This window comes from Penaeus japonicus, unplaced genomic scaffold (assembly GCF_977035675.1).
Source record: "Penaeus japonicus unplaced genomic scaffold, GWHDUDI00000001_assembly GWHDUDI00000024, whole genome shotgun sequence".
NCBI lineage: Eukaryota > Metazoa > Arthropoda > Malacostraca > Decapoda > Penaeidae > Penaeus > Penaeus japonicus.
This window is the reverse complement of record NW_028234426.1, coordinates 24,942,366-24,964,865: the sequence shown is the minus strand read 5'-3', so window position 1 is coordinate 24,964,865 and position 22,500 is coordinate 24,942,366. Positions and strand designations below refer to the sequence as shown.

At 33.8% G+C, this 22,500-nt stretch overlaps 1 protein-coding gene across 34 annotated transcripts in view; it reads left to right on the top strand.

The window, feature by feature from the left end:
• Br140 (bromodomain-containing protein 140) overlaps nucleotides 1-22,500 on the top strand; it is a 24,321-nt gene that overhangs the window by 605 nt on the left and 1,216 nt on the right. For 2 of the 34 annotated variants that reach the window (XM_043005117.2, XM_043005116.2), the window contains exons 2-28: nucleotides 1,303-1,503; nucleotides 1,610-1,770; nucleotides 1,983-2,141; nucleotides 2,254-2,408; nucleotides 2,668-2,845; nucleotides 3,148-3,279; nucleotides 3,404-3,592; nucleotides 3,720-3,846; nucleotides 4,098-4,237; nucleotides 6,575-6,723; nucleotides 8,406-8,465; nucleotides 10,915-11,116; nucleotides 12,083-12,207; nucleotides 12,330-12,450; nucleotides 12,619-12,807; nucleotides 13,046-13,175; nucleotides 13,387-13,522; nucleotides 13,708-13,823; nucleotides 13,954-14,171; nucleotides 14,323-14,458; nucleotides 14,744-14,842; nucleotides 15,144-15,298; nucleotides 15,453-15,596; nucleotides 16,153-16,321; nucleotides 18,974-19,203; nucleotides 19,469-19,611; nucleotides 19,750-22,500. The exon at nucleotides 19,750-22,500 is cut by the window's right edge and continues 1,216 nt beyond it. In XM_043005117.2, the coding sequence (XP_042861051.1) occupies nucleotides 1,317-1,503; nucleotides 1,610-1,770; nucleotides 1,983-2,141; nucleotides 2,254-2,408; nucleotides 2,668-2,845; nucleotides 3,148-3,279; nucleotides 3,404-3,592; nucleotides 3,720-3,846; nucleotides 4,098-4,237; nucleotides 6,575-6,723; nucleotides 8,406-8,465; nucleotides 10,915-11,116; nucleotides 12,083-12,207; nucleotides 12,330-12,450; nucleotides 12,619-12,807; nucleotides 13,046-13,175; nucleotides 13,387-13,522; nucleotides 13,708-13,823; nucleotides 13,954-14,171; nucleotides 14,323-14,458; nucleotides 14,744-14,842; nucleotides 15,144-15,298; nucleotides 15,453-15,596; nucleotides 16,153-16,321; nucleotides 18,974-19,203; nucleotides 19,469-19,611; nucleotides 19,750-19,948 (4,149 nt within the window). In that variant the 5' untranslated portion in view covers nucleotides 1,303-1,316 and the 3' untranslated portion in view covers nucleotides 19,949-22,500. The remainder of the gene's footprint in view (nucleotides 1-1,302; nucleotides 1,504-1,609; nucleotides 1,771-1,982; nucleotides 2,142-2,253; nucleotides 2,409-2,667; nucleotides 2,846-3,147; nucleotides 3,280-3,403; nucleotides 3,593-3,719; nucleotides 3,847-4,097; nucleotides 4,238-6,574; nucleotides 6,724-8,405; nucleotides 8,466-10,914; nucleotides 11,117-12,082; nucleotides 12,208-12,329; nucleotides 12,451-12,618; nucleotides 12,808-13,045; nucleotides 13,176-13,386; nucleotides 13,523-13,707; nucleotides 13,824-13,953; nucleotides 14,172-14,322; nucleotides 14,459-14,743; nucleotides 14,843-15,143; nucleotides 15,299-15,452; nucleotides 15,597-16,152; nucleotides 16,322-18,973; nucleotides 19,204-19,468; nucleotides 19,612-19,749) is intronic. The other 32 variants (XM_086550851.1, XM_086550852.1, XM_086550849.1 and 29 more) reach the window with 29 other exon arrangements.

Sequence of the window (22,500 nt, the reverse complement as noted above, 5' to 3'; positions counted from 1 at the left end):
CTGCTGGGGTTTAGTTTTGACACCTTTTTGGCATCGCCGTCCTTTTCGTGGTAACTAACTGTTGTTTATGGAGTGGCTTGGAGGGTAGAACTGTCAGTACTATGAGGGAAGTTGGTTTTAAATAAGAATGATGTGGAAAAGGGTGATTTAATGGAGATATTGTCCCCTACAAAAACTATGCTTGATCAAGAAGAGAGGAAAGCCTTATTTATGCTTTAAAGGAAATTACTATGATGAAGGCAGGGAAGTGACCTAAACACTTGGATCATCTGAGGAAAAGTTGAAATAGTTTTATCAGACTTCATACCATTCACAATCCAAATGTCAGATGGAGAGCTTATTATATTTGTTGTGTTCATTAGAGGGTGTTGAACTGATTGCATTGATAATTATGTTGCATCTGTTGTGAGATTGTTGATTGCTCTGTCTGTAAATCTGTTACTTACAATACTTCATATTGCTTCAAATTGCTTGGGAAGGATGCCTGCTTTGTGTTTTATATTTAGGTAAAAGTACTCATTTATTCCAAGAATAGTTAATTATGGGAATTTTGTTTAACTTGTCTAAAAAATGTATTTAATGAACATTGTCATGGGATAACACATTATTTTTTATCTTAGTCTTGGTTATTCTGAGGTGAAGAGTCAATTGTAATGAAGGTTGTATAGGCCCTAAGTAAAGAACGCAAGACAATTTATATTTGCATATCTATCACTCTAACTGCCTGTCTGTCTGTCTATCTATCTATCTATCTATCTATCTATCTATCTATCTATCTATCTATCTATCTATCTATCTATCTATCTATCTATATATCTATATATGTATAAATATATATGGATAGATATTTATATGGATGAATATATGTATGTATAAATATATGTATGTATAAATATATATATGTATAAATATATATATGTATAAATATATATATGTATAGATATGTATAGATATATATTTATATATATATATATATATATACATATATATTTATATATTTATATATTTGTATATGTATGTTTATAGTACACATGCGCGCGTGCGTACACACACACACACACACACACACACACACACACACACACACACACACACACACACACACACACACACACACACACACACACACACACACACACACACACACACACACACACACACAGAGTTATATATTTATGTATATAGGTATATATATATATATATATGTGTGTGTGTGTGTGTATATGTATGTGTAGCTGAAAAAAATGGAAGTACATATCATATGCTAGAGATTATTATTGTATGTTGATGATCTGTTTGCAGGTATATAATACATCATGCCTCGGCTGGGCCTTGGCTATGATATGGACCAGTTCCTGGACCACTGTCGTATGACAAAACCTCCCTATGAATGCCCGCATGCATCATGTGGCAAGATTTACCGCAGTCTAGCAGGCATTCAGCACCACATGAACACATATGACCATGAGAACCCTCCTCCAAATGTTGTCACTCCAAAATCAGGTGAGAAAAGAGTAAAATGTCTTGTGGTCAAAATTGAAAGATGATAATGATAAAATCTCTTCAATTCCAAACCACACCTTGCATTACCATTTTGTTTGCCTTTCAGCCCGCAAGAAGAACATGAAGCGGCCTCCATCCCCCGTAGCAAGCCAGGATCCAGAGCCACCTTCGATACCCTACTCACACGACATGAAAACCGTTGAGTTTGAGGTTGATGGGAAACTGACTCGGTTATCTGTCTATGACCCAATAGAAATTTTATCAAAGGTGGGAATAGATGCCAGTTCTGATAGGTTTCTTTATTTCTTTACATGATATATTTGCTGTATAATTGCCCTTTTTGTTAAATGATCACTGAAGGATTGTTAAGTTTTGAAAATTCTAAATGTGATACATATGTGTTTGTATTTATTGTTGCATATGATCTCTATAATTTGAGAAAATTGTTTAATGAACACAATTTTCTATTTTGTGATCAGGAGGATTATGAAGCCTCAATGCCTCCAGTCGTAGAGGAACCCCCGCCTCAGGAGCAAGCACGCACGCCAACCATCAAGCCCCTACCCAAGACGCCAACATCTAAAACCTCTTTATCAAAAACTCCTGTGCAGAAAACGCCTCTCCAGAAACCCCCAAAGGTAAATATTACTCAGATGATTTGTCTCATTGATTATATGCAAACCATTTAGAAGGATAGCTAGGGGAACTTGCTCTTTTGTTTTACACGTTGTAATACTTTGTTTTCTCTAGGCTCGTACAGGTGATAAAGACCGGGGGGTAGATGTCCAGCGGTATACCATTGAAGAGAAGAAAAGCAACAAACTTCCAGAAGCATCATTTTCAGTCATAGAAGATTATTACAAAAATCTTCCTGATGCCCCTCCTCAGCCATCCAATTATCATAGGTATTTATGATTAGTTGAAATGTATAGATTTCAAATATAACTTGCATATGGGTTTGTAAGTGTTTGTGCTTTTGTGGTAATGACTGTTTATTGTAGGTGATAATTATTGTTAATAGTAAGAAAATTTATTAGTGCTGATTGTTCAATTAATCGCATAAATATTTTAGTATGCTTGTTAGATTTAATGTTAAAGTTTTGAGCTCAACTCAGCAAGGATCAGATTCATATACAAGGATTATATTAATTTTATGGTTTTCAGATTTATAGAGAAAAGTCTTGAAGAATTAGATGAAGAAGTTGAGTATGACATGGACGAGGAGGACAGAGCATGGCTGCAGAAAATGAACGAGAAGCGGGCTGTGGATGAGCTGCCGCCTGTGGAAATGGAGACCTTTGAGTTACTTATGGATCGTTTAGAAAAGGAATCTTTCTTCCAGGTAAAGCTGATGAATTCTTTGGCTGTATTCTTGTGTAGAGAAAATGTAGAATATATGATTTGTGAAATAGTGTCTTAGTTTTATATTTGAAGTCTTTTTTTTTTATGATATACTTCTTTATTCCCAATATTGTTGTAAGTACATGGTACATAGAGTTTGTGTATGATAATTATTTTGGTGATGATGATATTGAGACATTGTGTCTTTGTTTTCTTATATATATTCTTTTGTCAGTGTATAAAGTATATCAAATTATAAAGTTTACTTTTTTTCTCCTTAAATGTTATTGTATATCATTCCAGGCTCAGTCTACTGGTAGAGATTCTGGTGTGCCAATAGATGAGGATGCTGTATGCTGTATTTGTATGGATGGAGAGTGCCAGAACAGTAATGTTATCTTATTCTGTGATATGTGCAACCTGGCGGTACATCAGGTTAGTATTTTGCTTTAAGGAAGTTAATTTACAATCCAATACCAGTTAGGAAAGAATGATGTGAAACAGTGGTAACATTATATTAGTTTTCAGATTTATTGAATCTGTCTTGTTGATTTCTCAGGAATGCTATGGAGTTCCTTACATCCCAGAGGGGCAGTGGCTGTGCAGGCGGTGCTTGCAGTCTCCTTCACGGGCTGTGGACTGTGCTCTTTGTCCTAACAAGGGCGGGGCATTTAAGCAGACAGATGATGCTCGCTGGGCTCATGTTGTGTGTGCCATGTGGATACCAGAAGTCTGTTTTGCCAATACAGTAAGTGTGGGAGTTTCTAAATTATATGTAATTTATTGATCACAGATATATCACAAACCTTGTTTTTTTCATTTTTGGAGCATTAATAGAATGACTGCAAAGTTTAATCACTGTATATGTATTGTAGGTTTTCCTGGAGCCAATAGACAGTATTGGTAATATACCTCCTGCTCGCTGGAAACTCACTTGCTATATCTGCAAGCAGAGAGGTGTGGGTGCTTGTATCCAGTGTAACAAAGTTAACTGCTATACAGGTAGGCATTTTCTATATATTCTTGAAGAATAGCATTTGAATTGGGAAGTACTTATTCTTTTAGAATCACTTATTGATATGAAGTATTTTCCTAATCATTCTTTTTCTTTCTTACTGTCTTCTTTTCTCTCTGTTCTGCTATCTCTATATCAAGTATACTCATACCTTTATTTGTGCAATTTGCTTTTATGTATTATTTTTTTATTAATATCAGTTTCCATTTTTTTGGTTAACTTGTAATGCTTTTCACAGCTTTCCATGTGACCTGTGCTCAGCAGGCTGGACTGCATATGAAGATTGATGCAGTAAGAGAGACAAGTGTGAATGGCACATCAGTCACTGTGCGTAAAGCAGCTTACTGTGACATGCACACTCCAGCTGACTCAGATGCGGTATGTTATGTTTATTTTATGTTTATATGGTAATTGTAGCCTTTGTTGATATTTCATGATATTGTGAATGGAAATAGCATAATTGATCAACTGTATTTCTTCAGAAAGGAAGACCTGGGTAGACTTTGTTAAAATGCTGGTTTTACAAGATAGGACTTATATTAGTTATCTCATATCAGAATTAGCAAGAGAAGGATAAGTAACAGAGAGCGAGGGAAATAGTTGAAATAGTTGTGTTGCTTACTTCACCATTTTGATTTGGCTTTGCTCAAGCTGTTGCACCACCCTTTGTGCTTTCTAATATTCTGCTCTCTCAGCACTTTCCTGCTAACAAGCTTGAACCTGGAAGCTAGAGGAAAGAGGTTTTACTTTTTTCTGGAGTTCAAGACATATGAATAGTAAAGGTGCAGTGCAGAAGGAAAACTGAAAAAGGGACATTTAACTCCTTTCTGACATTTAGAAAATAGATGAGACCAGGAGAAGAGTTGTGAATAAGTTTTTTGTATTCTTTGATTAAGAATTTTTCCCTTTAGGTTGGTCCATTTTCTTGTGATTTGAGGGGAAAAAATGCAAGAACTTATTATCATGTCATAAGAAAGAAGAGACTGAAGAATGAAAAAGACTTGAAAGGGTAAATTAGAAAGCAAAAAAAAAAAAAATAATAAATCAAGTTTTGATATCAGGAATTATGGGGAGATGTATAATAAAGGTGATTATAACTCTACCTGGAAAGGGATAATATATTCAGTTGTACTACTATGACTTCCTATGTCCTTGTACTGTTGTACTTATGATGTATTAAGATAATTTGAAAATAGGAAGATTAATAACTCCAAATGATTTCATCAGACACAATGTCAGTTTATCTATATTGCACAAATGTTACAGTGCTGCTTGAGTTGTTATCATGTTATGGCCTTGTTGTAGCTATAAAGATTGTACTTTTTTTCACCATTTCTGAAAACAGTAAAATGCGGAAGCTGCAAGGCAGTGGTACTATAATTTTTACATTCTCATATCATTATAGTTCACTGATTACCAGGTCTTGACAATGTTACTGCGTTATTGTTAAAGGTGCTGGATGCCCACCAAGTGGTGAAATTTTGCTTTTTTGATGTCTTATGACAGAATATGCATCCCCCTATTATCATACTTGCTTGATGAATATCATATGCTAGAAAATGCAGTGCTAAACACAAATTTTTAATGAAGTATGTCTAACATATACTGTGTTTCACATAGACTCGATCCAGTGAACCTGGTTTCAGATGTGCTACACTAAGTGATAATGTTATGTTGTAACACTAGAATCATCTAATAAGAGAAACAAAAAAGAAATACTTTAGGGCCGTAGGGTCGTATCATATTTACAATAAGTAAGGTCATAGAATACAATTTTCCTTTATGATCAAGGCCTTTGGTTCCTGAATTTACTTTGATGCATTATCAGATAATGGTCAGTTTTAGACATGAAATATATTTGGCCAGTTTGGAAAAAAATGAAAGTGAAAAATTAATTTTTCTTCATATATAAGGAGAGTTCTTAGAATTATTTATAATTTACTTTGTTATATTATTACACTCAAGCAGTTTAAGATATTTCAATTGAAAACTGTTGTTAACTTTTTTTGAAATTTTAATCATATAAAAAGCTGATAACCATTTGTGAATGGAAGACACACAAACTTATTTATTTTAGTAAAAGTATGGAAAATTCGTCCAAGAATGAGTTTGGAAAAATTGAAAAACTTTATTGTTTGTAGAAACATGGTTTTATCATAGTTTTGAAATATTTGTGTTGAAATAGAAGTTTTTAGAGAACTAATATTTTTCAAATGCTGGTTTGTGGCAAATACACTCTTGAATGCATAAATGTTTTTGTTCTGCAACTAATCCCTTTATTTGCACCTTAGTGAGCAGAATTATGCAATCAGTGCTTGTTCGCTGGTCAAGCATAACTACGTATACTGATCTTGAAAGTGCCAAACTGAATATGTAAGTTAGGAATTGTCAATACTTAAATTCTGGAGTCAGCTGTTGGATTCAGGGAAGGAGTGTAGCCAAGGCCATTCTTATTCTGTGAAGTACCAAAATTTATTCATAAATCCGACTGACTTGTTTGAGAAAAAAAAAAAAAAAAAAAAAGATGATTGTTTTTGAGATGATATACAATATCTTTTTTCTAAATTTCTTTAGATATAGTATTAAGAACAAAAAGAGGACTAGCATGTACAGTCTGGCACATACCTGGTGTGACGGTCGTCCAGTGCTTGCCTCCTCTGCTTTTGCTGTGTTGAACATTTGTGGTTGAAGGGCCAGTGTGTGTTCACTTTTCAGCGTCCTCAGCTCGATGAGATTATGGACTCGGCCAAGAAAGCGGCGGCCAAAGCAGCGTCCCGACAGAAAATGAAGAAAGCTCGTAAGATTTTGGCTGAGAAACGCTCGGCCGCGCCAATCGTTTCTGTTCCCACAATACCTGCAGATCGGTAAGAAAGGAAACCTTTTGTCTTCATTGTACTACACTAATGGGATCTTGAAGCCCAACACTTGATTAAGGTTTTCTTATAAGTTTCAGTTTTGATTTTATTGATTAGATAAATTGGTGAACTTTTTGTTGATAAATTTTGAGCCAAAGCAGTTTATTACATTTGTTGTTCTGTCAACAGCTGAACTGTTTTTAAACCTATTGTAATGATTTTTAGGGAAGACTATATCATTATTAGATAAAAATCAGTTAAGATGTTAATATTTCTCCACTTAGATTATCAATAATTTCAAGAAAGATTACTTTTATTTTCGAAATGTAAGTTATCTCTTCCCAATTGATTGAATTATCATCTATTACCAGTATTGAAACTAAGAGATTGTCACTGATATGTCACTGTAATTTGAAGTGAATTCACTACTCATCTTGTATAAAAATGTTAGAAGAATCTTTATGCTCCTCAAATAAGTGAAGTAAGCATAATCACATTTCTTGACTGACATACCCAATAGATTAAGTTTTATGGTATGCTGATGTGTTGACTTCTAGATAAGAGGTATTACTTTTAAGATACATGGTAAGATTTGCTGATAAATAGAGGTAAGTGAGACTTGTAATGGCTTTTATATACTATAATGGAGTTCACAAATGATGATATGATAGATAAAAGAAAAGCAACATGTGCTGACAGTATAACTGAAAAGATTTGAAAATGATCCAGTTTTGAGAACTCCATTATGTTAGTCTAGATGCTGTAGGCCATGTGTTACACATTGACTTGTAAATTCAACTTATGTCGGGTGCATTACTGTTTCTGATTGTGCCAGAATAATACCAACAGTTTATATATATATCTTCAATTAGATTATTAAGCATTAAGCATTAAGAAAATAAGAGCGTGTAAGTTTCTGTGATAGTAAAATTAAATTAAACCACTGAGAGCATAAAAATGAAAAGAGCAGTGTGCCCATATTACCCCCGTCCTTTCTGGATCCGTACGTAAACGTCCCCTCTAACCTATTCACTGTATATAGTTATTCAGGTCTTTGGCATTTGGTTTGTTGGATTGCTTGCTTTTTCATTCCACTTAGATTGCAGCTGTTGATAAGCCAGGAGGTTGAAACACAACCTCAGATTTATTTTCATTGTTATAATTTTTTTTTTATCCGTCTGTCATTCAGCTCCTTGTCCTTTCATCTAACCTGTGTTTTCATTCATCAAACTTTTGAGATTATTGCCATTTAATGTTAATTTGAAAAGTGTTTGGTTCATTTTTATTGAGTGATTTGATAGAAACAAACACAGGTTCTAGATGAAAATCTTGCATAATATTTTGCTTGAATAATCCAGGAATGAAATATAAATGCCTAAAGATAGGTGCAGTGATGACAATGCTTGCACAGCCTGATCACTAAGCATGTATGTGTGTTAACCCAATCACATGCATGAGGTACGGCTTGCTACACGGGTTTTATGTTCTCTGGTTTTCTCGTTACCATATATACATTCTGTTTTGCACATATTGTAAATAATCCCTTAAGCCTTTTTTTATGTTTAATAAGCTACATTTCCTTATTTATTCTTATTTGGTATCCTTTGTGGGTAAGAGATAGAAATGTCCTGCATTAACCAGCTTATTTTGTTTCCCCGGCACCCCCTTCTGCCCTGTGTTGGGTCTCATAGTCCCATACTCCCTACCTATTGTGGTGTTGTCAACTCTGTGCCCATCATACCCAGTGAAAAGTAAGTGTGTGGTAACCTTGTCCACCATGGAGGGTAACTTGTCTTGCCAGTGGGAGTGACCCTGCATATTCGCAAATAATGACAGGTACTGTGATATCCATGCCTCGCATCATTGACGGTTTTTAAGTAAGAAGTCAGAGCATAGCCCTTTGAATCATATTTTTTATTGGAAGTCATCCGTTGTATGTAAAGTTTTGTGTGAAACAAATGTTCGTGTATGGCTTCACAGTATCTGTCGGGCATGTATAGAATTGGTGAAGTAAGTAAGATGGGTTTTTCATTCAAGTGATCTTTGCTGTGTTGGTCCCTCTTAAGCTTGTATGGCAGTAGTACACATTAACTTGTCTTTTCCATGTATGCAGCTTAGTTGTTCCTAGAACTTGCTGTTCTTAGTCCTGCTGAGTTTACATATAAGCAAACCTGTATGCAATGTGGCTGATCTCCCCAGTAATTATTCTCCCATTTTTTTAATGATTTATTTATCTATTTGAAGAAAATTGTGACTTTTTCCCCTTAACAGTATGAAGTTAAAATGAACTATATGCTTGGTTGTAATGTGGCCATAGATTTACAGCTGACTGTATTGCATGTTGATTGTGTAATTAAAGAAGGAGCCTGACTTTTAGAAACTGCCTACTAAACCTAAGCTGTGATTGTGTGACAAGCATGGGGGCCTTGGTATGAAAGTCAATATTTTATGTATTTGATTATAAGGAATATACTTTCTTAAGAATTTTTTGCTATTTGATTTGCAACTAATGTTTGATTGGTTTCTTATTGATTGTAATCTTATTGAGATTATGATTGTAAACGCAATGCAGATAAATAAATATTGTTTTTTACAATTTAAAAAGTTTATATGTAATGCTGGTTTAACCCCTAAACTGCAGATGAAGACTTGGAAACTCACTGAATGGGCAGTAAGAGAAGTTATTAAAAATTGACAAAATGGCATCTATGCTACACCTACTACCTGGCTGATCACTATGCCCGGGGGATGCCAAAGGGTTAGAGAAAGGATGATGGGAGACTCCTGTTGAAGCATAAACTTGAACCATAAACTCAGCAATATTTCTCTTGAGAGTCAAATGTACATTTGAATATGGCATGCATTTAGAATGGCCAAACGCGGGTGATATTCAAATGTATAACCGGCTCTCAAGAGACTTGTTGCAGACAAGCAAATTGACCTCTTATGAGGCATGTTGCAGTTTAAGGGTTAGGAAGGCATTTATAGTGACCTTTTTTTTGTAGTGTAGCTAAAACATTGAAAATGTAATTGCGACAATATTATTTACATGGAAAATAGCTGTGTAGTGATAATGATCAAAATAAATAAAGTTAACAGTTACAGCATTTATAATGTAGACTAATATTCAAGGAATGATGATGATCTTAGATCTTAGCGTAATGTATTAATGTAATGAGTTCCCTAAAGTTTATGACCAATAGTATCAGACTTTAGCATCCAAATACTTTAATTCACTGATGCTGGGGACATGCACTGTTTGCTATGTTTTTCCTTTTTTTTTCTCACAAATGCATAGTCACCAAGGAATCAGTTAGGAGACCTAATTGACTTCACCTGTTTACCACATTCCTTGAAATTTAGGAAAACAAGTATTTATTTCTATTAGTATAAATAATGATATTAATGTTGTTAGTATTATTGAAATTTTTATCATGATCATTATAACATTGGCAACAATAATAATAGTAATAGAAATTAAAACTTTCACAAAAATTCAAGGAATGTGCTCTACAGGTTTGAGGTCAGGTACATTCTAATTGAGTCCTTGCCAACAAAGTGTTTGTGGAACCATCTGTGTTTTCAAAAAAATGATAAAACATAATTGACAATGCATGTGTATGTAACGGGTTAACAAAGATCTTCATGTAAAGTGGTGTAAGCCTATAATTTGGGTAGTCATTTTGTACACTTTCTTGAGACTTAAATGAAATACGTGAGGCTATTATGGTTGTGTCTTTTTACATACATGAGATATGTGCGTCTTTATGCAGGGCTCCTCTTAATCTCCCATTCTTTCTTTTTTAGTTATATTTACGTATTGATGGTATTTGTACCATATGATATCTGTTTGATTTCATTTATAAGACAGTCTTCCAGTGTGATATGCTTTTTTCAAGACAACTAACTCAATTTTAATGTTTAAAGTAATTCTATATAATTCCATAATTTTTCTCAAAAAAGTGTAAAATATACAGTACAAAAACTGTATTTGTCTGGAAGAAATCTCTCTCTCAAGTCCTTTTATTGATATCTTATGGAGATAGTTTGATATATGTATGATTTCTTTCATTTTGTTTTAATTATTTTTACAGATTTTGTTCAAATTAGAGTAACTTACATTTGATGCACTGAGTGATAACTACTCCCAGGATTGGACATATTAGGATAAGTCATTTCACCTTTGACCTTCTTCCTCAGTATTCAGAAATTGGCATCCTTGGTCAGTATGCCCAAAAGGTCACAGTTCATGCACCGCCTCTTAGCCTTCTGGACATTGAAGCGCCAATCCAGGAACGGAGTCCCCCTGCTGAGACGGCTCACAACCTCGCACTCTCGGCGGAGCAATCGCCCGACAGAGGAGAAGAACACTGACTACAAGGACAAGGAAAAAATACTCAGTGTAAGTCTCTTTTTTTTTTGGTTTTAAGAAATTATGTCAGAGGCCTCAAGATCAGAACTAAAATTTTCCTAATTTTGTTTTCATTGCTAGATAACTTAACCTATTGCAGATGGGGATAGTTTTACTTGACTGGTACCCAGATTGGTCACAAGTGCCACCTGTGCCATACCTGAGATGGGTTTTATTTTATACGTACCATCTGACTTTTATTATCTAATGTTGTAAATTAAAATTGTATTATAGGGTCCATATGAGTAATTATGTTTTTTATACTCTGTGTATTAGAAGTATTGTTTTATGAGAGGACAAAAAGCAACTTTATTTTTCTCATATTTGACATCTCGCTGTGTGGCTTCATTCTCTGAAGATAATGCTTGGTAGAGACCATGGCGCTTCAGGGCTTTCTTTCCTGCTAGTGCAAGGAGAGGCTGATGCCAGCTATGTTTGGGATTTTAAACTAAATCTATTCTGGTGAATATTTCAGCAATTATAGTAATTGTAATTGAAATTGGCATCATTAGTCACTAAATAGGATTGTTACTCATAGTGTAATAGAGAAACACAGCAATCCACTCTGCCATGACGAATATTGGCAGCTACGTGTAACCCTTGTCCTCAACGCAAAAGCTTGTTTGGCATTTAAGTGTTGCCACAATGGGTTAATTCATGTTAACCATTTTAACCATGATATTGATGAATTTATTTGCTCAGATAATTGACGCTTACTTTATTCTAAACAAGCAAAGATGATTCATTTTAAAGAAAATTATAGATTAATGATGATATTCCAGAGTAGAGTCTTCACATGTTCCCTTAACTAGGTTTTGTGTACTAGAATTTATAATGGATGATCTGCATAGATTTTTGTCGGTTTTGTAACATTGTTATTTACAATGATATTTTATGATTAGTTAAGATCACATTTATCTTCAAGTATATTTAACATCTTTTAAATGTTCTTGACAGGAGGCAGAAAGACGAAGAGAAGAAATTAAGTATTGGCAGCGGTTACGTCAAGATCTGGAAAAAGCAAGGCTTCTGTGTGAACTAATTAGAAAGAGAGAAAAAACCAAGAGAGAGTTAGTTAAGGCGTAAGTACTTTAATGTCTTTCGTCATATGATTTATTTATTGTTATAAAAGAAACATATGAATGTAATCATTCCAATCCTTACATAAAAAGAATTTACTGAATTATAATTCTATTAATTGCAGAAAAGCTGAGGAGAAGCAGGTGCAGTTGGCTCCTCTGGTACATCTGCTACTACAGACTATTGATGTCATTCAAGAGAAGGATCAGCAAATGATATTTGCTGAACCAGTGGACTTTGATGAGGTCTGCTTTTGTTTTTCTTTAGAAAACATCAATGTGTATATTCATCCAAGTGTCTGTGAATGGGTCTATGCTTATGTGGTTGTGGGTTGAAGGTGCAATATGATTTTATTTATTTATTTATTTATTATTATTATTTTTTTCTTCTAATAATTGTTACAAATTTTATAGGTTCTTGATTATCTTGATGTGGTAAAGCATCCCATGGACCTGTCTACCATGAGGCAGAAGGCTGAAACACATCAGTACCGCACAATAGATCAGTTTGCCAGTGACTTTGAGCTGATGATTGATAACTGTCTCACGTATAACGCAAAGGAGACAATATTCTATAGAACAGCTGTTAAGCTGCGAGACCAGGTAAAGTAACCATTTCAAAATTTTAAAGTTTGTTTCAAAGTTGTACTTAGAACAGTTGTTTGTGAATACTCAAATTTTATGTTTTATTTTTTTGGGAAAATATTGCTGAATATAATTTTTTTTTTTTTCACATAAGATTAAAATTGAATTAAAACTAGGATTAGTAATGTACATCTTTGTTATGATTGCATGTATTTACTTGTGTGTTAGAGCATTCTAATGACTGACTTTCTCACAGGGTGGTGCTATCATCCGTCAACTTCGAAGAAATGTTGATAACATTGGTTTTGACATGGAAACTGGGTTGTTACTACCACATCGACCAAAACCTCTGCCAGAATACTCAGATAATAAGATTATCAAAGAAGGTAAGAAAAAGACAAACCTTTTATTTGTTTTTTTTTATAATTTTTTTTTTTTTATTATTATTATTATAAAATTTACCAGTGTGTGTAAATTTTAATAATGAATTAACTAAATACATTTTATCTTTAAGGGGAAGTCTAAGGGTTTGCATTGCGTAAAGTAGTGTTTTGCGAGTTAAAGTAAGATAGAATGTATATGTGTCTGTTATTTCAGTTGATGATGCCCTGGTTGCGGATGGGGATGAATCAATAAGCCTAGAAGATCGTGAGAAAGCACTGCTTGAGCTCCTAGATAAAGCAAACATGATACGACATCACGTTGCACGTATTAAGCGTGTGAAACTCATCAGGTATGTTGGAATTTGATTGTTAACAATACTGATCTTTTATCAGTGCTTGCCGGATAGCAATAGACTGAATTCACAGCTGATGATCTAACAATTTTTTATTGCATTGATTTGTATATTTAATATGTTACTCATTATAATTATTATTAGTATTATAGTTATTTATTAATTTATTTTTCAACTTTCAGACGAGAGATTGGGATAGTGCGCAGGAAATTGGCAATGAATCATTCTGGAAATAGTCATTACAAGGCCAGTGTGACGTACTATGACAGTGATGACGACAGTGAAAAGGATGATTCGGGTAAATTTATTGTTTGTCTTTTTTTTCTTTTTTTTTTAAGATGGTTATATAGAGATGAATTATTCCACAGCTTTGAATATGCTTAATATCACATGTTTATGTAATCATTAAGCTTATGGGCATTTCCCAGATATAGATAACAGCTCAGTCATCGATGATGAGGCCGAACCTGGTGAGCCAAGCAGGCCGAGCACACCACCTCCTCTCGCAGCAAAAATCGTCAATGTCCATCTGTCCCATACTCCCAAGACACCATTAAGCAATCGGAAGGTGTCACTGTCATCGCCCATGACCACTCCAATGCAGCGAGGTCGTCACCGCAAGACAGGGTTCAGAGGCACGCCAAAGGTAAGGCTTTGGGTCTTTGATTGTTGAGTTAAACCTAAGTGTTGAAAAGTTGAATTTGATTTGCCTATTTTTTAAGTTATTTACAGGTGTTTTATTATATATGTGACCTGGATATTTATAAGGTACTAATAATTATCACTTATTCCAAAAGGACGACAATAAACAGAAGCGCATTGACTCCTTCTTTGAGCGAATCAATAAGAACTCGCAAAGAGATTCATCAGATCACCCTGACCATGCAGCCACGCTTGCAGATGAGAGTAAAGCAACAAAACCAGAGAAGGAAGGTAAGATTACGATGTCCAGCATGTCAACATATGATGAGTTCTGTATTATTTTGTTGCATATTTGTGAACGACTTTTGCTATACATATCTTCTCTTTCTGGAAGACGACAGATATTTAAACAAGAGAAGACAGATAAGCAGAAATCTTCATTATTATTGATTATTATTATTATTATTCCCCCATCTCCTCTTAATATTCTTTTGTATAACTGCCTGCCTTTGCTACTGGAACCAGTTAATGTAGCTTCTTACCATATTATATATTTTTTTCTTGTTACTTTGCTAGATTCTGCTCAGGAAACTCCCAAGAAGCGAGGACCTGGGCGCCCTCCAAAGCGTCTCAGAACTCTGTCTGGCCCATCTACAAGCCCCCCAGCCAAAAAGCGTTAGTATTTTTAGAAATGATTCATTGGGCAGCATGATCTAGAATTTCTCAGAGAAAAAGTAAAAGCCAGATTGAATATTTTTATTGATAATTTCTGTTTGGGTTTGACATTTTGATTTTTGATGTGATGTGTAGTTTATCGTAGTGATCAATGTATAAAAGATTAGTTATGATTATTCCTCTAGGTTGAGATGCATTTTAATAATAGTATATAGATATGATATTTGAAATAGGAATATTGAAGATGAGAAAAAGAATGTGCTATGTGATTCTTATGGATTTTTCATCCACACTCTTCAAGAAGTAGAGAGTGACTCTACAGAACCAGTGACCCCAACCAAAGAAAGCAGTGAAGACGGACCAGAGGAAGAGCCTCCCTCTGTGCCAAGCTCTCCGTCTGGGGTGAATCGCCGCACATCGGTACTCTTCACAAAGAAGGCGGGGGCTCTCTTCAAGGTTTGCATAAGCATTTATTTTTTTTACAATTATTTATGCAATGTATTTTTTGTAAGTGTTGAAAATTTCTCACTTGCTTATCATGATATACCTATAAATTTTACAAATGCTTATATATGAGAGTGATTATTTGGCCTGTTCTCACATGCTCCAGAAGCCAGACAGTTCATCTCCTCAAAAGCGCATATCACGCCAGCGAAGGGCATCTGAGAGCACACAGGGCACCAATAGCGATGTTGACATTCAGTCACCAGAGAAGACTCCCAAGTCATCTAACAAGAAAAAGGGACATTTAGTGGTTAGTGTATATCAATATTTATTAGATTTTCCATCCTTTCACAAAAATAGTTAAGAGATTTTCCACCTGTGTTCTGTGTTTTTATTTTACTTCAATGACAGCAGAAAATAATTACTTCATATTATACTTACGTATGGAAGTTCTTGGTTTACATCATATTGCAAATTGAAAAACATGTTTTATAGAAATATCACTCTTACTAAATATTAGTAATTACTTGAAATGTGACAGATGCTTTAATCTTTCTCTATTTCTTTATATTTTATCTTTTGGTAGGATTGGCAGTCATGCATACTGTATACAAGTGAATATTTACATGTATTAGATCCTTCAGATATGCATATATGTTGAAAATTATTTGATGTCACAGAGAAAAGAAAAGATGCATAGTATAGGTAGATAGGAGGGTAGGTACTAGAAATGCAAGAGTGAAAAGGAAGTGAATAAGATATGGAAAAATGAGTGTTTTTCTTTTCTTTTTTCTTTTTTTTTCTTATTCATCCCTTGTTGCTTATATAATGGAGTAAGTATTAACAACAACCTTGTTTACCATCAGAACACAGGGTTGACTAATGGAGTAAGTGTTGACTCCGGTGTTATTTGCCATCAGAACACAAAGTCGGGCTCCTCCCTGTCCTTCCCTGAAAACATCTCAATCTTAGATCTCTCAGACAGTGGGACACCTCCATCCAAGGATTCCTTCAAGATGTATCGACAGGGAGGAGGTTTGTTTGCTTCCTGTTATATTTTTTGTTTATTTATTTATTTTTTTTTCTTCTATATTTTTTTCACAGTTTGGTAGGGGTGGTGTGTCATGCTTTTTAGTTCTAGGTGTTATATTAGGCTTGGTTATGTTAGTTGCTGTTGAGGGGCTGTAAAGCAAGACCTGTTGTTTTTATCTTATTTTTTCAGCTACTAGGCCTTAGTTTTGCAGCCTCTGTGCTGCAGAGGGACAGTGGAATGAAGAAACAAATGCATGATCTTTGTTCATGGTTCATATCTGTCTGTGGAATAATACAAAAACTTTAAGAAATGATTTGATCATTTTTATCATTTCTAAACTTTTGATTAAAAATGATTATTTGCATGTAATAAAGAAGTTGGTATTAAGGTATGCTTTTACTTTAAAGACAACCATGAAAGTTATTTGATCTCTGTAGTATGTATTCTTCTAGTGATCCTTGATATGCACATGTTCTGCATGATAGTTTTGTAGTTAGATTAGAAACTGCACATAGTTTATCTTATTATTTCTTGATCCGTATGTTAGCATTTATAGGAAAAGAAGTATGTGATTGTGGGAGAGTTGTAGAAGTTACATGTGCTGCCATATTATTAATTATGTATTGTATGTCCTCAATTTATAAATAATTATGGAAGATTTATAATTCTCAGTTCTTGCAGATTTTTTTTTTCTTTTTGCACAACCAAGAACAAGAAAATAGTCACTTATGATTTGTGAAGTGCATTCTTTCCCCCAGTGCCCAACTCATGGTCAATAATATAAGAAGCTGGTTCTGTCTCCTGGGTATGCAATTTTCATATGGAATAGAGTTTTATTTTTCCAACTTTTGTCTTGCTCTGTGAAGATCTCTTGTAGCATGAATTGCATCATAGATTGCTGTTTCAGATTTTGTGTTGTTTGTTACACATCCAAAGTTGGAAGGCAAATTGTTACATCTGATTAGCAATCTACCCAGTCAATACTTACATTACTTTTCCCCTTTGTCATTGTAAATTGAGAAATTTGATACCCTCCTTTTAAGAAATATTTTTTTGAGTAGATTTAGTATTTGTTTGACGCTGAATCATTTTATAATGTCGTCAATTTGTGGGCAGGTTCATGCAGGGTAAGTGGGTGCTTAGAACACAAGCTACTCTTATAATTAGCCCCAAGACTGTGACACGTAGTCCTCTGAGGATTGTCACAGTTTACTTCATGTTTTTCTTATTTGAATATTTACCCTTGAGTCATCCTTGGTAAGTCAGAAACTTGTTTGTTGTGGAAAGTGTGATATATGCCATCCTGCAGGTGCCTAGAATCTGTTATTTTATGTCTACTTCTCAGTAGCAAGTGTGTTGAAAATCGAAATTGTAACACCTTTGGTAAAATTATCTGAGTGTTTCAGTGCACGTAAATGTAGATAATGAATGGAAAGAGCACAAGAAATAAAACAAATTTAAGAAAAGTAATTCAGTAATAGACAGAACATTTTTTAGCTTTATGATTGCTTTTTAATCAGTATCTTTTATGTTTGAGTGTGGTTGTGTGTGTGTGCACAGGTAAACCCTTCGGTGAGATAGATTGTTTTTAAAGATAGTGATGCCAGGGTCCAATCAATTAAAGTACTCCCCAGAGCAGTGCTATGGTCGTGAGTTTATTTTTTTATTTATTTATTTATTTTTCCTATATTAGTGAATTTTGACAAATCTATACAATATTATATATATGTGTGTGTATATATATATATATATATATATATATATATATATATATATATATATATATATATATATATATATATATATATATATATATATATATATATATGTATATGGGTATATATGTACATATGTATATGTGTATATATGTATATATGTATATAAGTATATATATATTTTTTTTTTCGCTAAAAAGAAAAAAAGAAAATAACAATCCTGTAAAGATGGCATTTAGGGTTAGGATTCATAATTATATGAACTACTTTACAGATGTATTTTTGATTTGCTCCTATCCCTGGCATACTTCAGAATATTGATAGAGGGTAGCATATCTGAAGAATTACTTAAAAACTCTGGAGAGAGGTAGATGATTTTTAATATAATTATCCTTATAATTATCTAACAGATAAATAGATATTGAGGCAAGTAAAGAATAAATAAAGAGCACACATGTCTGAAGAAATGAGTATGATAACTCTTCATAAATTGATAATTTATGATGTGGTTTAAAATGGCTGGAACATAGGACTTGTCTTGGCCAAGCAGAACCTACTCTCTCACCATTATTTGCACTTAACCTTTCAAGGAGTTTACTGTTGCACTTCCCGTATGCACTTCATTTGTCTTGTTTTCCCTCTAGTATGTAGAATTATTAGACTTATTATTTTTTCTATTTTATTAGTCAGTTTATATATTTATATATATATTTTTTCTCATTTTTCTTTTTTCTTCACAAAAGATATGCCCAGTGCCTAGTACCTTAGGAATTTGTTCTTTTTTTTTGGTTGATTTGTTTTTTTTGTTGTTTTTATCAGCTTACTAGTTTCAGATAGCTGTGTGAATTGTCCTCTATATCATGTCAGTCACTAAATTGTTTATGAATGATAGATTACAAATGTAATTACTAAATAGCATGCTCCGCTCCCCTCCGACAGAGATACCCCCAGAGACAGACGAGGATACACACTCTGAATCCAACTCCAGCCTGACGGACACAGAGGACGACACTGCCTCAGACACGGACTCGGAAGGCGTGGGTAGCGAGTCTGACTCGAGTGTGGCAGTGGATTCTCCTGGGTCAGGTCACACTGGAGACCAGATTCCTCTAGAACCTCTTGACCTTGTCTGGGCTAAGTGTCGTGGGTATCCTTGGTATCCTGCTCTGGTGAGTTTGATAGTTTTTATTTTGTTGATTTTTTGTTTTATTTTATTATTTTTTTGTAATCTAGCAATGTTGTGAAATATATGAATAGGATCTGTTATTGTAATATAAAGGATGATCCCTATTAAATGGGATATGATATAAAAGTATTGTTCTTATGCAGATATTACTAGTTACCTATTTATCTTTGAAAATAATTTAGGAGTTCAATATGGCAAAAAAAACAAAAAAAAAACTAATTCACTGACTGTGTTTTCTTGTTTTTTAGATCATCAATCCCAAAATGCCTAAGACAGGATACTTCCACAATGGTGTTCCAATACCAGTACCTCCAGATGATGTTTTAGCTCTGGCTAATAATTATCCTTCACCAATGTACTTAGTGTTGTTCTTCGATAATAAGCGCACTTGGTAAGTACTTGTGATTCAAGTAAAAACCATGCTAAACCTCTGGACATAACTTCATGATATGCAGTAATATCACGCTCCATTTTTATTTAACAGGCATAAACCCTACCTCTCTATAATATGATTAATAATGTTCTACAGGCAATGGCTGCCCCGTAATAAATTAGAACCCCTCGGAGTGGACTCGACTCTGGACAAGGCCAAGCTCGTGGAATCCCGTAAACCAGCTGAAAGGAAAGCTGTGAAGAAAGCGTACGAAAAGGCAATCTTACACCGGTGCAGGGTGACAGGAGAAAACACAGGACTCAGTGGGGAATCTGAGAATGAGGAAGCAAGTTGAAGCAGGAAGACTGTTGTATGTTGATACAAGATTGTGTGTGGATATATGCAAACGGTGTATGTCTGTATGTTTGCAAGTATGTTGTGAACATGTGCCTGTAATTGAGTCTGCTGTATGTATCTGAGATGAGATGACAACCTGTAAATAGAAAGACCTGTAAAGGAAAAAAAAACTCTTATTTAAAACTAAACTATTCTATCATGTGAATTGGTGATTTTGAAGAAGAGTACTATGATATGAAAAATGAAATGTATTTAAAGAAAGATTGTGAACTTTAGCATTCTTCTTCTAAATAAATCATAGATGTTTATAGAATAGACTTAGTGATATTATACAGTGTTGTTTATAGTTGGTTATTTATTTTTACTTCCATTTCATCTTGACATCTCAGATTACTATAAATCAGCAACCAAAGGACATTGTGAGCAACAAAATTTGATCAATTTCTCTCAGCTTAAAGTTGTTTGTCCTTTGCAAAGAAATGGAAACATGGGTTACCATTCCAGGAAAATAGCAATTTAGCAGAGAATGAATATATTCAGTGTATTGTTAGGAGATACATATGGAAATTGGTTAGTTATATTTCAAATAACGGTGTGTACTATAGTTCATAGTTTTAAAAATCACAGTAATCACTAGTCATATAAATTATGGTAACAAAAGAATCATCACTGTTAACATTTTATTTTTGTGTGTGAAAAAAAAAGGAGAAATTCCTAAGGTTAGGGAACAAGAATGGTTAAGGAACCACAGCTTTATTTTAAAGACAGTATCTTAATAAACAAAGAGGAAGTATCTATCATTGTATAAATTATTATTATTATTGTTGTGTAAAGATCATCCTTCTAACCTACAGTCGTGATGACAGTGCTGGAACAGTTAACATGCCATTCTATATTTGATTTATTTTTAGACATTGCCTCAAGGTGAGGCAGCTGTAGATTAAGCTCATTTTTTAGTAGCGCCAAGAATTTAGTCATTACATGTGAATAATAACAGTTTATTATAGAAATGGTATGGATTTATGATACTGCCTTAGACTTGGTGTTAAGGAATCTGTAGCTAGGGATAAACCTTTTATGGAGTAATTCATTCATTCCAATAAATAGATCACTATGGTTCTGGATTCCAAGAGAAAGTTGATCGTAGGAAAGGCAACTCTTAGCTGTTACTCTCAGTCAATCTGTGGATAGATTTTCTCTTGAGGTGTATTTCATGTGTGAATCACTCATTCCAACTCCCACGCTTATTTTTACTTCTTCCGTTTTTTCACCTTTCAACGGCTACTGGAGGATCTCGATATTTGTATACTTTTTATGTCGTTTTGTTTTACTTTTATTTTTTTTTATTATTTATTAGCTGCTTTTTGGTTATGGATGTTTAGGGTATTTTTGTACATAAAAGAATGAGACTGAATGAATAAAAAATTGTTAATAGTATTTATAGTTCATTAAAAATGTTTTAAGAAGACCCATACAAATGTAATTTTGGACATATTTTGATGGGGATCGCAGTGTCATATCTTCAACATCAGAATTTCATTGTTCATATATCAAAGTGTAAGTGAAATGCTGTATTGTATAATAACTTTCCTGATGTTTGATTTATTAGTCATACTGGAAAAAATCATGATAATTGCATAAGAATTAACTAGTACAAATGCAATCATTAGATTGTTCATTAACAATTTGTTTATGTTCATTGAATTGATTACCTAGTCACACCTGATGCTGGCACTGTTAACGACAATAGGAGGTCCACCTTGGTTCCTATCATACTTGCTTTGTATAAAAGTTACTTTATTTAATCAGAACGACATACACATATTAAAGGTTCATATTGAAGCAAGATCAGTGCCTTTCCAAGACTGTCACCTTCATCATGTAATTCAGTCACGGGAGAGCTATGTTGTTGTTTTTTTTTGTCTCCTGTGTCATACATAATTTACATAACAACAACAAGAAGTGGTAGTTGAATCACGATTGCTTTTCCTTTTTTATAAGAATTAGTTGTTGTTGTTTTTTTTCTTAATGATTCATGTACTTCAAAGGTTTACTAGTAATAATGTTCATTCTAGGTGCTGATACACACACAAACAACTGCATATGTTGTACATGTTTACAGGCATCTAAGCCAATGTGTACCTTGTCCAATAGAGTCGAGGTTTATTGTAAGAGATGTTTATGTGAAGCTCAGGTGCTGGATTGTTTTTTTATGTGAAAGATAATGTCTGACATTCAAATTTTAAGATGTGAAAGCATGTGACATTCAGTAACACATCAGAATTTCATATTGTGATACTTAGTAGTATGTTTAATGTTTATTATTATATTTTCATATTCAGATTGCCATTTCTCTTATTTTTCAAAGTTACCAGCTTCATGGTATAAGTACGTTTATTGTTTATTATTATATTTTCATATTCAGATTGCCATTTCTTATATTTTTCAAAATTACCAGCTTTGTGGTATAAATTCGTCAGTCTCTTGGTTTGTCTTCTGTAGATTAGTAATGCTCAAATATTATTATATAGCACAAAGTACAGATATTTC